The sequence below is a fragment of the Danio rerio genome, chromosome 7, assembly GCF_052040795.2.
Source record: "Danio rerio strain M-AB ecotype USA chromosome 7, GRCz13ab, whole genome shotgun sequence".
Classification (NCBI taxonomy): domain Eukaryota; kingdom Metazoa; phylum Chordata; class Actinopteri; order Cypriniformes; family Danionidae; genus Danio; species Danio rerio.
Window position 1 is genome coordinate 20,347,501 of NC_141027.1, and position 13,250 is coordinate 20,360,750.

At 37.1% G+C, this 13,250-nt stretch overlaps 2 protein-coding genes across 6 annotated transcripts in view; both read left to right on the top strand.

Annotated features, from left to right (window-relative positions):
• The window catches only part of si:ch73-335l21.2, a 7,572-nt gene extending 6,530 nt beyond the window's left edge, over positions 1-1,042 (top strand). For both annotated transcript variants that reach the window (XM_087258312.1, XM_087258313.1), the window contains one exon: positions 1-1,042. This exon is cut by the window's left edge and continues 1,234 nt beyond it. The gene's annotated coding sequence lies outside the window, so the exon portion shown is untranslated.
• A 5,346-nt stretch (positions 1,043-6,388) lies between these two features.
• The window catches only part of dvl2 (dishevelled segment polarity protein 2), a 35,397-nt gene continuing 28,535 nt past the window's right edge, over positions 6,389-13,250 (top strand). For 3 of the 4 annotated variants that reach the window (XR_015494582.1, XR_015494583.1, XR_015494584.1), the window contains exon 1: positions 6,389-6,851. Coding sequence is in view for 1 of the 4 variants with exons in the window: in NM_212648.1 (NP_997813.1) it covers positions 6,691-6,851 (161 nt within the window). In the remaining 3 variants the exon portion in view is untranslated. 4 annotated transcript variants of the gene reach the window in all.

The following is a 13,250-nucleotide window of genomic DNA, read 5'->3' on the forward strand; positions in this document are numbered from 1 at the left end:
GGATGATTCCTATCTCTTTCCCAGAGATGGGTTGCAGCTGGAAGGGTATCCGCTGTGTAAAACATGCTGGATAAGTTGGCAGTTCATTCTGCTGTGGCGACCCCAGATTAATAAAAGGACTAAGCTGAAAAGAAAATGAAAATTCTTACCTCAGTTATCTTTGTCTTGAAGAATCCCCTCTTCCACCCCTACTCCCCTCCCTTTTCCTTGATAGGGCGGCATGGCGGCCCAGTGGTTAGCACTGTTGCCTCACAGCAAGAACGTCACTGATTCAAGTCCTTAACAGGCCAGTCCACATTTCTGTATGGACTGTACATGTTCTTCCTGTGCTTTTGTGGGTTTGCCCTGGGTTCTCTGGTTTCCTCCCACAGTTCAAAGACATGCAACATATTGGCACCATAGATGAGCTCTTAATCAGCAGTATATCTCTACATAGCAATCTCTAATTTGTCATTAGCCATACATAAGCAGTGGAGTTCTCGAGACCTATCTGAGCTCAAACTCTCATGTTTGCCCTGCAAATATGAGGGAGCCCCGGACTTGAGGATTTTAAGAGCTTAGGGCTCTCTCCCAGGCCAGCATGCCAAACACACTTCATAATCAATCATCAGCTAAGTGTGAGCTCTTGAAATCAGTGGTGTTTGAAAGAGTACTCTTTTCATCATTATCTTTGTCATCATCTCTGTGCAAATGACAAAAACATGATTTTAGGAAAACAGGAATGTCAATTCCATTTGTATTACATGTTCAGCCTATAGCCATGAGCCAGTAGTTGAGAATACAGTACTAGGTTAGACTATAGGACCGTATGCATGCAGGCACAGAGTGTTTCTTTCCAAAGCGACATCGCCAACTACTGGCCTGGCATGCTTATGGGACTCATTTTGACAATGTTGTTATCTGTACACATAACTGCTGTAAACCTATCCCAAGTCATAACTGTATGCTGTGTGCAAATGCATTCAAATATTTATTCTGTCCCTGTGTTTTCCAAGTGAGAACATTAAGATCATTAAACATGCATCATTTTTATTGCAACTTACACACTGTTATGTCTTTAAAGATTATGAACATTTCTAACATATTGTACTGTTTGTGAATAAAAGGTGTTGTTATTTGATTTAAAAGGTTAGTTTTGAAAGATTAATTACTCACTCGCATGTTGTTTTAATCCCTTGAGAGCTTCGTTCACCTTCAAAACACAATTTTATTTATTTAATGAGCCTCCATTGACAGTAATGGTCCTGGGACATTCAAAGTAGGGGTGTCAAAATTAATTGCTTCTTCGGTGCACCGCTATTCAAATGCAGACAATTCGGTATCGGTTCAGTTATAATCAAAACTGGTTATTATGTTGTGACGTCTATTATCTCATATGCCATATGTTGCCATAGCTTACTATGGCGAGGGAAGCATACCAATTATTCAACTACTTAAAAACTCAGAAACTATGCACAATTTCACTGTGTGTGTGTTTGCTGGACAGTCTTTCACTGACACTTACAGCGGAAGCCCCTATTTCATTGCCATTGAGAGAATGAAAATGAACTCCTTTTTTTCTTTCTTTCTCTTTCTCTTTCTCTGTGGCCTATTTGACCTGCTGGCGTGAATTTTTCTCTCCTCTCGACTGTTACAGAGATACTTCTGGATAGAGGTCTGCAATTTGCAGGAGCCGCTGGACCCGACCAGATTTCATGCGGTGCGGGAATAAATTTCCGAATAAAGCGTGAGAGCGGTCGGTAACTCTTGTGTAATTTGAACGGGAGCAGGCGTTCTCACAATATCGCTCCCTGTGTGCGTGTGTGTTTACTAGGGATGGGAAAATTAACCGATATGTATCGATACGTGGTCATGCGCGTGCAGGATGCGAGTGCATCGGTAGTGCAGCAAAGGATGAATGAAATTTTGGAAGCAAATCGAGATGCATCGGTTTTTGCGAGATGCATCGGTTTTTCCAAGATACAGCTTATATTTTTAATATAGAATGTATTTTTTATTTATTAACAAGTGTTGTCAACCTGTTTTTGGCGCATAATTAATCGACCTACATAAAGTAACCCTTAGCAACGGGCTTGCGGATGTGTACACTTACACTACAACTCAGTGTATCAGGTGTGCGGATGAAGCTAGTGGTGCACCCCCAGAAAGCGCGAGAAGCTAAACAAACATTTTATTCCCCACTGAGTTTTAAATCTAAAGTATGGCAACATTATGGATTTAAGGATGAATGACTTGACAGGACAGATGCAATTTGCAAAATGTGCCACGCATCTGTAAAATACGCGGGCAGTACGACTAATCTGAAATCTCACTTGAAGCGGCGCCACGGTGTTGTTGTGGAAGCATCTTCCAGTGTTCCTGCATCCCCGGCTTTCGCACTGCTTCAACTGTAGCTACCAGCTCCAAAAGTGGTGAGAAAAGCATTGCAAGTTTTATCCATGCGCAACAGTTTTGTGCGCTCTACGCCAATAACGGATGTTACTGCATTGTTCATCTGCAAAGATATTCAGCCTAGTGTCACGGAGAACGAAGGTTTTAAACACCTCCTCCTGTTAATTTGTATTTAATTATATTTTTATTAGCCTGTTGTTTACAGTGACAGTGATGTTTCAAATCAGCATAACACTGCTAGTTCACCAAATTAAGTTTTGAATATTCAGTGGCACAATATCTTTGTAAAACTTGTTTTCATAGTTGAAAAGTTAAATCACAATTCTTGTTGTGCAATGGTAAACCTTTATGTTGAAAGAGTGCAAATATATATATATATATTAATATATATTGCACTTATACATTGTTTATCTTGAAAATCTTTAAATAATATGTGCTATATGTTCTAAAATGGCCCTCTACTGTAAACTGACACTCTGGCTCTGAGAGAAAAGCCAGTTTGTAAAAAAAGTCTTGGTTTTACTTGGTTAATAAATAATCAAACTCATTCAATGGCACAGCATCCTCTTTCACATAATCTCATAAACTTGATCTAATTAGTTAGTGCTGAATTATCGCATTGTATCGTGATATGGGTGTGAATCGTATCGTGTTGCATCGCAATATGTCACAAATGTATCGCTAATATATCGGATCGTATTCTTTGTATCGAGATGTGTATCGGATCGGCATTATAGCTTAGATGCTCAACCCTAGTGTTTACAGTATGTGAGTGAAGGAGAAAGAGCGTGATGCTGTTTGTCGCTTGTTTTGTACTGTCTATGTTTTAGTGTGTGTATGTGTGTGAATGAAAGAGAGGGTGATGCTGTGTGTGTGTGTGTGTGTGTGTGTGTGTGTGTGTGTGTGTGTGTGTGTGTGTGTGTGTTTATACAGACATGTATAATGTATATGGAAAGCATCGTCAATACACCGTAATGCACCGAGATATCGAATTGAACCGAATTGATGGCATGATAATCATGAGACCAGTGTAGGTTCACAACTCTAGTTTAAAGTCAGAAAAAGCAACCAAAAACACCCTTCTCTATAATTAATACTAACAAAAATTGTAAATACGACATTATTTGCCTATATGTTACCGCTGTCTTATATATTTGTCAACAGTTTGTTTAACCCTGTCTGATGTCATTTGTAGCTTTTTTCTTAAACAAAATGTCAGAAGATCTATCACACTGTCATATTTTTGGACAATGCCAAGATTCACTGCACTCAAATTGTGAAAGAAAGCTTACGTTTCACACATGAATTGACCTCTAGTTGACCTGAACCGGGCTGAGGTGTACTGGAGCAGACAGTGGATGCTTCAGGGTTAGACAGCAGGGGTCTTCCTACTAACAATACAGATGAATGCAACTCTTAATGAAAATATGTTTTGTGATAATGCAATAGGTTGCAAACTTTTATCAAAGTTAAAGATATAAAGATGGTCACTATCTGAAAGCCTGAGGAGAACCACTTTGTAAAGTCTAATTCAGCATTACAAGATGTTCACTGTGTTTCCAGTGAATTGTAAAATCAATAAATCAAGTAAACCTGTTGAATCTTTGTATTGGACTCCTAAATCATTGGGTATGTTTTTGCTGTTAATAAATATAGTGTAGTGGTTTGTGCGTCAACAAATGCGACCCGGGTTTGATTCCGCCTCACGGTCCTATGTTGATCCTTCCCCTCTCTCTTCACCCCATGCTTTCCTATCAATTCTCTCTACTGTTGTTACAAAAATAAAGGTGAAAACCCCTTAAAAAATAATTATTAAAAAATAAAAATAAATAAATAAATAAAAAGCAGCACTGCAACAGTTAGTGTTAAAAGCATTAATTATACATTTAAGATCCAATTGAATAGAATGCACTCAGAATACAAGATATACTACAAAGCTTCAACCTAAAAGACAAAATGTTTTTCAACATCTAGCTGGCAAATATCAGAAAAACAAAGATTAATATTTATATTCATATTTCACCTTTAATGTTATTTGGTTTGAAAAAATGTAAACTTTATCCTCAAAATAAATATTGATACTCTCTTGTTGTGTTGTGTTGTGTTGTGTTGTATTGTTGTGCACATGTGCAGTCCTGAAATATAAATAAATTTGTTTGTTTAATGGAAAAAAATTTTTTTGGCATTTTTACTTGCATTACGTGCGAATGTGGCTGAATGCTGTGCAACACCAGGGAGACTCATGTCCAGCATGAGCTTCTTCACAGATGATAATGAGTCCCTCTTGTGGATGATGCACATGAATACATCAGAGACCACTTTTGATTACATGGCATGCGCAGTACTTTAACTGTTTGACTGAAATATTCTTTACAGATATTGAACACTGCCACCAATGTTGCCAAAAACATGTGATAACCTGCACCTGATATAAGGGTTTGTGGACAGACGTGTGGCAATTAAAAAATGGGAAACCGGTTCACTAGTGATGATTTCTTGGAAATATGAAATGGGCTCAGACTTCATATCTACATCTCAAAGAATGTGATGTTTGAAGGGTATTACAGAATGTTAAAGGGATATTTCATAAAAAAATCATTTCGTTTGAATGTCTTTCCTGTGTTGAACACAAAATAAGATCTTTTTTAAAAATGCTGGTTGCTGGGTCCTACTGACTTCCAAAGAATAATTTTTTATTATATAATGGAAGTCGATGGGTCTCACCAACCAGCATTCTTCAAAACATCTTCTTTTGTGTTCAACAGAAGAAACTCAAATAGGTTTAAAACCACATGACGGAGAGTAAATGATGAATATGTGTCACTATATAAATAGCTTTTTTTTCACATTCTGTAAATATATGAAGTCAATTACCCTAACATAATACAATTATATGATTAATATAGGGCGAGGCAGTGGCGCAGTAGGTAGTGCTGTCACCTCACAGCAAGAAGGTCGCTGGTTCGAACCTCGGCTCAGTTGCCGTTTCTGTGTGGAGTTTGCATGTTCTCCCTGCCTTCACGTGGGTTTCCTCTGGGTGCTCCGGTTTCATGCATTAATACTTCTGCATGCTGTTTGTGTTGCTCTGTGATAACACTTACAAACCACTAGCTGGCAGCAGGTTTTTATGTTCCTCTGAGTCAAGTTTCTTCTCGGGTATTTTTATATTTTGTGAACATTACAAGTAGCTAAAACTTGCTTATTCAGAAGCGGGAACCAATGGACATGCAACAACTTTTATCATAAAGGTAAACACAAAACAAACGTTTCCATCTGGAGCTCCTTTAAGGGACTTGTAAACAGCTCTCAGCACCACCCACGCTCATCACCAGTACCAAGCTGACCAATCACAGAGCTTGCGCTATGCATCGTTACGATGTGTGGTTACATTTTTAAAAAAGTGTGTGTTAGTGACAGCATCAGTTACAGCAAGGGCTAAATGACCGCGCGTAGGTTGCGCCAGACAATACGCGTGTGCTTGAAGCAGAAGTAGGCCTATAGATCAATGGCAAGGGACCACTATATTTCCTCTTAGCAAACTAATGGTAAGAGGGGCGTGGCTAAAAATAGTGACCGAATCCGTTAAACCGACGTCATCAGAACGGGACTGCCACAAACAGTTGCAAATGTTCAGACTTTGATTAAAGAATACCAAAACTAACTTTTTCCTCCAGTGGACTTATTTGCACAGATTAATTGATCACTTAAAGAATAACAAAGTGAGCGAGCAAATTATATGTTGTACATTTTGATTTCACACGGACTTCGCAACGCAACAAATGACCTGTAAACGAATCTTTGTAGTGAACTGATTCTAAAGATTCAAATCACTGGGATGAATCAAGAGGTCCCACCGCTATCTGGTGCCACAGAAACACTCGTATGGACTTGCCCCAATACGAGAGAGCAGCGGTGGGAAGTCCTGGGCGCCGCTCTTTCGTCACACGCCGCGCTGGCCCGAGCCGAAGAGAAGTATTTCAAACCCCCATGTGTTTTTGTAGGGGGGGATGTTGTTACAGGATAGCTGGCCGTAGGTGTGTTTTTAACATTTTAGGAAACTAAATCATGAGAATCGACATTGTCCAAGAGAGCAAAAGTTAGACACAACAGAGCAGTTTTCTTTGTTTTTGCTGGATGCTGTGGCCCGGGCAGTGTTATCGGATAGTAGTATTGTGGTCTAGACGACTTTCCTCAACCCCCTTCTCTCCGGAGCGCTGGCTAGCGTTAGCAGGATAAGTTAGCCGCTACCTCTTCCATACTTTCGCAGAACAACGGGAAAGTTTAGCAGGGTTGAGAGACATGGCGGAGACCAAGATAATTTATCACATTGACGAAGAGGAGACGCCGTACTTGGTGAAGATTCCCATAGCGGCCGAGAAAATCACTTTGCTGGATTTTAAGCAGGTCTTGAACAAGCCGAACTACAAATTCTTCTTCAAGTCTATGGACCAGGACTTCGGGTAAGTGATTGTGGGGCCAAAAAACGCACAAAGATGCACGAGAAGTCGAATAAAAGTGATTTTCTTTTACTGTAGGAAAGATATCATTGCTTAATTTGTGTCAAAAGTTGTTGTGAAGGAGTTTTATGGGTTTTCCCTAGACAAGGACACTGGTCTGGGTGGTCTGTTAATCGTATCAAGCCATCATCGCAAAGTAAAAGTGTGTGTCCAAAAGTGTCGATTAAGTTGATCACTTTCTGCAGTCTCTGACTTTACAGTTTTGTATAAAAAAAAACTACAAAAGTTGTTCATAGTTGTGTTGTGTACATGTGTGACGTATGTATGCATAATAAGCTACTGTTTTGCATCTGGACTTATACAGTCAGTAGAGTCATGACATTATTTAAAGGCTAATGTATGAATGGAGCCTATTTTCTCAAAACACTTCACTTTAATATACGCCACATTCAAATTTTAATTAATTATTGTATTATATGAATTTTAAACTTAATCAAAAGTGACATTTGTGTGGTAAATAGTTTTATTTGAAATGCCGAATAATGAAAAATAGTTACCACAAAAATATGAAGCAGCACAACTAATTTGAACTATAATAATAATAATATAAAAAGTTTCCTTGAGCACCAAATCAGAGCATTAGAATGATTTCTGCAGGATCATGTGACACTGAAGGCTGTAATGGCTGCGGAAAAGTTAGCATTGCCATTACATGAATAACATTGCAATTAAGTATTCATTTTAAACTATTTTTTCACAATGTTACTGTTTTAGCTGAATCTTTAATCAAAAACAATCTTTATAAACTTTCCTTACTGACCCAAACTTTTTGAATGACACTATACAATTTGTAGCTTATTCTGTACTGTACCTAAACATAACATCTCATATTCCTTGTGTAGTGAAATCATCATCATCCTTTCCCTCACTTCCTTGCATGCAGGCCAAGTTTGTAGTGTCGCACTGCTGTCTTGCCAGACTTTTTTTCATAGAGAGTGGAGTTCTTTGTCTCAGACCGCATATTTGGCCTGAATCGTCCTGCCGTGGACAGAATACCGTCCACTAAATCCTAGCCACGTACTTGTCAGTTATGCATTCTCCAGATGCTACTGGAATGTCTGTGGTAATCTCAGCAAATTAGGATGTTATCATCTGACTGTAAATAGTCCATCAGTGTGACAGCTTACATTGTAGTTCACATGGAAATGAGTTGTACATATTGATCTAATGTAATGTAATGTGTAGTAATATAGTCACAGTGATTCAAAGGCACACTACGCAGTTTAATTTCTGGCTTATGTAATTTCTGTCATTTTTTTATGTGTTATGTGAAATAATGTAAATTTACAATATTTACCTGCTTTATTATATTAACATAATATAAAAGCTAGTATAAAACAATAGAGCAGAAAAGGGTCTGCTTGTTGTGCTTTCTTAAAATAAAGGGGAAGTAACATGGTTTACGTGTAAAGAGGACTTATAAGTTTATATTTTTTAATCTCGCAGACAGATTGACAGTGGTATGTCTGCTATATTATATTGTTGTATTTGCTTTACTAGGATGTGTATTTTGTAGAGCTGCACAGTTCTGGTCAGGTTAAAATTCTTTTGGTTTTTGGATGTAAATCTTGATTCTGAATGGTATCAGTTTACAACCAAACAAAATAAATGGTAATTTACCAGAGCTACTGTCAAAATTGCCAGAGTCTATTAAAACAAAAGTTTATTTTGTGGAATGTAGAGCTGCATTATTCTGGATAATCTGAGAAACGCAGTTTTGTTTAGAGCATGATCATGAATCTTCCACATTTCTAAAAATGATTAGTTGTCACAACTAGACAAAGGAACACAAGGCAAATGTAAAATTAATTAGGAAATTAGGGATGCAAGTATGGCTGCACGATATTGGAAAAATCTACATTGCAATGTTTTTTTATTCGGCGATGTGCATTGCGATATGACTACAATTTCACTAGATGCACTACAGAAATTACGTTGGATTTTTCTTCAGTCTACTGATTTAAATTGAGCTGAAACACAATTCTGACGATTTTTTTAGACAACTTAATTGTTTTATGGTCAACCCACTTAAAATTGTAACAATAAATTAAGTTAACTTAATGCATTTGTGCTGTACCACCTCAAATCTCAAAGCATTTTTTTTTGTGTAAGTTAGGGCTGGGAAATTAATCGGAAAGTAATCAACGTCAATAAAATCGACATTCATAACCTAAAATAAAAAAAAATAAAAATTTAAGGCCGATTTTTTTTCTTTCTTCTTTTTTTCTTTTTCTTTTTTTTTTAAAGCAGCTGCCGCTTGTCAAGTCACGTAATCCCGCTCTGTTGAGACTGATTTATACTTCTGCGTCAAGCACATATGTATGGTGCAGCACATCCTTCGCGCGGTTGGTCGCATACCTTCGCAAAAAAAGTAACTGCACATGGTAACGACACGTAGCGCAGGCTAAACTGATTCAGTTTGATAGCGGTGAAAAGTATGGGCGGTGTGGATTATTTCAGTTGTTCAACGTTGATGTTCAGTAAATATTCATAGATAGTGTGTTTCCTTCAATTATTTTAAAATCAAGTAATGCACCCTTCATTCAAAAATCTCTCACTGACAATACGTAACATCTTTATTGTACAAAACTTGTCAGTGAACTGTGAGGGCTAAATAATAAAATAAAATAATCATTCATTAAACACAGTCAAGTTAAAATGTTCAATTAATCGAGATTTTGATTTTAGGCCAAATGGCCCAGCCTTAGTGTGACTTGAATTACTGTTTGGAAAGAATGAATCATTTTAGGTTGATTGGGATGATTCTGTAGGGTAATGCATAAAACATTAACCTTCTACAAGCATAGATAATTCAATAGAGAAAAGGATACAAATGAATTAAAACTGTCTAATTGTTTTCAGAGGAAGTATTCATGCATGCAATAAATGAATAATTAAATGAAAATCAATACTGCATAGTCTTAGTTTTCTAAACAGGTATTTAAAATGAATGGCTATTCATTTTTCAAAGTTGCAAATGATACAGTTTCCTATACCTGAATGCTTTTAAAAACTCACAGTCACAGGCTTCAAAAAACACTGTAAATTGAACAATTATAACAGACTTAACATTGCGTTTACTTGCAATATGACTATTGCGAACGATCACATTGCGATATCGATACTGACACGATGTGTTATGCAGCTCTAGATGTAACGATTGCTAAAGTCATGATTCCATTCAGTTTATGATTTTTATTACACTGTTTTTCCTCATGATTTTTTGAAACAAAATGATACCAAAGACATATATACACTTCATGAAAAGGTGTCCTTATACTGGGCTATTGCGGTTTGTTTCTTTGTGAAATTGAATGCAACAAAACTAATCTCTTCATATAAACCATAAGGCTCTTACTTACAGGAGCCTACCACATTTTAATCATGATTCAAATAAAGATGCAGTTTTTAGTGTGTGTGTGTGGTCACGTGATGTGCGTTTTCAGCGGACGAAGGGCTGTTTAAAAATGCTAGGTAAAACGGTGTGGATGTGGATCATTTTTGATGTAAAATGCCATTTTATCACTAAGACGTTTTAGTGTAAACGGGGCCAAGTGTGTAAATTTCGCGAGCGGGTTTGCAACGGGGGCATGGCAGAGGAACGGCAATGCCAGCTCAGCATCGTGTTGTCTCTTGGCCATCGGCAATGGACGATAGCATCGTCTATCGGCCCAACCCTAACTCCAATTGAGTTTTGTTTGGTATCTCATACGGTTTGAATTGTCACATATATGAAATGTTGAAAATTTTAACCAGTTCAAACTTCATCATTACATCCCCAATTAAAATGTATTGATAGCAAGCTTTCCTTGCTAATTTCTTTTAAAAATTAATTGGTGACTCTGTTTATGAACAGTTTCTTTGCTGCCACCTACTGGTGTAACTTTGTAATTAATGTAATCTGGTGACATCACCAATTTGCCAAACTGATAACCGATGAAATACTTTTGCATATGAGAGATACATTGACAGACACACCAAAAGCAAAATGAAAAAGCTCAACTTGTTTGAACTTTGCACCACATGGATCATTTATCAGCTTTTAAAAGAAAATAATAATAAACAGTACACAACCAAAAATGTAAATCTGTATCCTAAACTCGAGCTTGTCTCAAGCTACTGTCATTTGTGCATTGATAAAAAATGAAACCTGTAATAATAATTTTTACATGTGCAGCTCTGCCAAATCAGGTGTTGGTGACACCACTGGTAGAATTTATGGGCACCAGCCCCAGTGCTCTCAAATTTTAGTCTAAAGCCTGTGCTTCTATCTGATAATACCATAGGTTTTCAGTGATCTGATTGCAGAGAAGCATTGCCTTTTCTAAATGGTTTTTACATTCAAATTTTGTGACCACTTGCGTTTTTTGTTTCATTGAGACCCTTCTCTTTTATCTTGTTCCATTCTGCTTCACTCTTTTACACTCCTAACAATGTGTCGTGGGACAAGCTATTTGTCATACTGCACCAGATATGATTTGCAATGATATCCACTCATAAAAGCTGTGTCTCATTTCAGAGGCTGCATCCTCCGAAGGATGCAGACCACAAAGGTGAGTCCGTCGAAGTCCACACAGGCTGAACTGAGAGTTTTGAAATGAGACTATCTAGCCTACAGTGGACGAATCTCGTCACATAGCAACCATAACAAGTGCTGATAAAATTTGTTATGACTTTTTTTCAAAGTGATTTTAAAACTTATTTTAAGTGATCTGAAGGCAAAGCGAGGTATACAGAAGCTGGAAACATATTTCTTTTGGTCCACATAAAAGTACACATAAACATTTATACTGTATAAAATCACTTTTTAGTAAGACATGTCACACTCTTTTCGTTTTTTTAACATTTGTTTTAATATCCATGTAAAATAAACTTAATTCATACATTTTAAAGTGGAGTTTTCCTTTAAAAACATCCTGTCGTTATCATCGTGTAATAAGTCTTGGGACGTTCGAGGCCGCAAAGGATTCACCGGTTGTGTCCTTCATTAATTGTCTGGGAAACGAAGGGCGCATTTGGAGGCTACGTTTGAAGGAGCCTTCGAATTTTTTTTAAATGAGACAGTCTTCGTTGCACTGTGATGACACAGAGGACTTCAAATGCATCCTTCGGAGGATGGAGCCTCTGAAATGAGACACTGCTAAATAATGGCCAGTCAGGTGTGTTTAATTTCATACTCAACAGTGCTCAAATGTTAGCAGGAAGTGGACGTTTTTTAAATTTCACTACCAAAATTCAGTACAACCCTAGTTCCTGCCCTGTATTGTAATTAATAAATACCAAACCTCATTAACATTATGATAGATACATGCTGAGTGACTGGTGTTGGTTTGCACTGAATCACAGTTCTAATGTTCAAGTTTTAAGTATGTTAGCTAGTTATTTTATTTTCTAGATCTAAGGTAATCTATTTGCTTTTGCATTCAATACTTTTCACATTAAATGGCATAAACTCATTCTGGTAACATTTAACATGGAATAAAGCACACAATCCGCATCTGAGGTGATCATTTTAATGAAAAGTTCATGCTGTTCCAGCTGTGATGTTGCAGAAATAGAAACTTTGCCCTTCACCTCCATGGACGAACAGAACAAAAACTCCTTTTAACATGGAAAAGATGTAGAGCTGGGCGATAAACAATATTACATCAAATTGCGATTTAAAATGTATGTCAAAAACAATGATAAGGACTGTTTTACTCTGTATTGATCCAAGAGCCAACCACACAGCAGAAATATAATAGAATCTAAAAATGTGTTGAATTTCAAGATTTATTAAATTTTCGCCAACCGAAAATTAATTTGCTATTTTATAGACCATCTAATTTTTGTGGCTTTAGTCATTGTTGAGGTACTCTTTTTAAATGTGGAAGCATTAGCAAATGATATCAAAATATTGACCTTATTGTTCAATGTGGAAGTGTGCTCGCTTTTGCGATTGTTTTAGAATTTCTGATTCAGTTGTCTATAGGAGAAATGAACAGGAATAATATTGCTGAAAACAGTCAAACCACTTGCTCTACAAAAAAAGGGTTTGCATGATTATACAGACAAAATGGAATTATATAATAAGAAAATATCAGTTTGCAACATCAAGCAGAAACTGCTTTTAATGTCTTACAATGAATGGAAGTGAATGAGATCGGAAGTCTCGAGCCAAAAAGATTTTAATGGCTGCATCTGCTCGTACATGCAGCATAAGATGAATACTGTATATCGTTATCGTTCAGTATGGAAAATTATTATCAAGATTGCATTTTTGTTTTCCCAGTGATGGGTTGCAGCTGGAAGGGCATCCGCTGTGTAAAACATATGCTGGATAAGTTGGTGGTTTATTCTGCT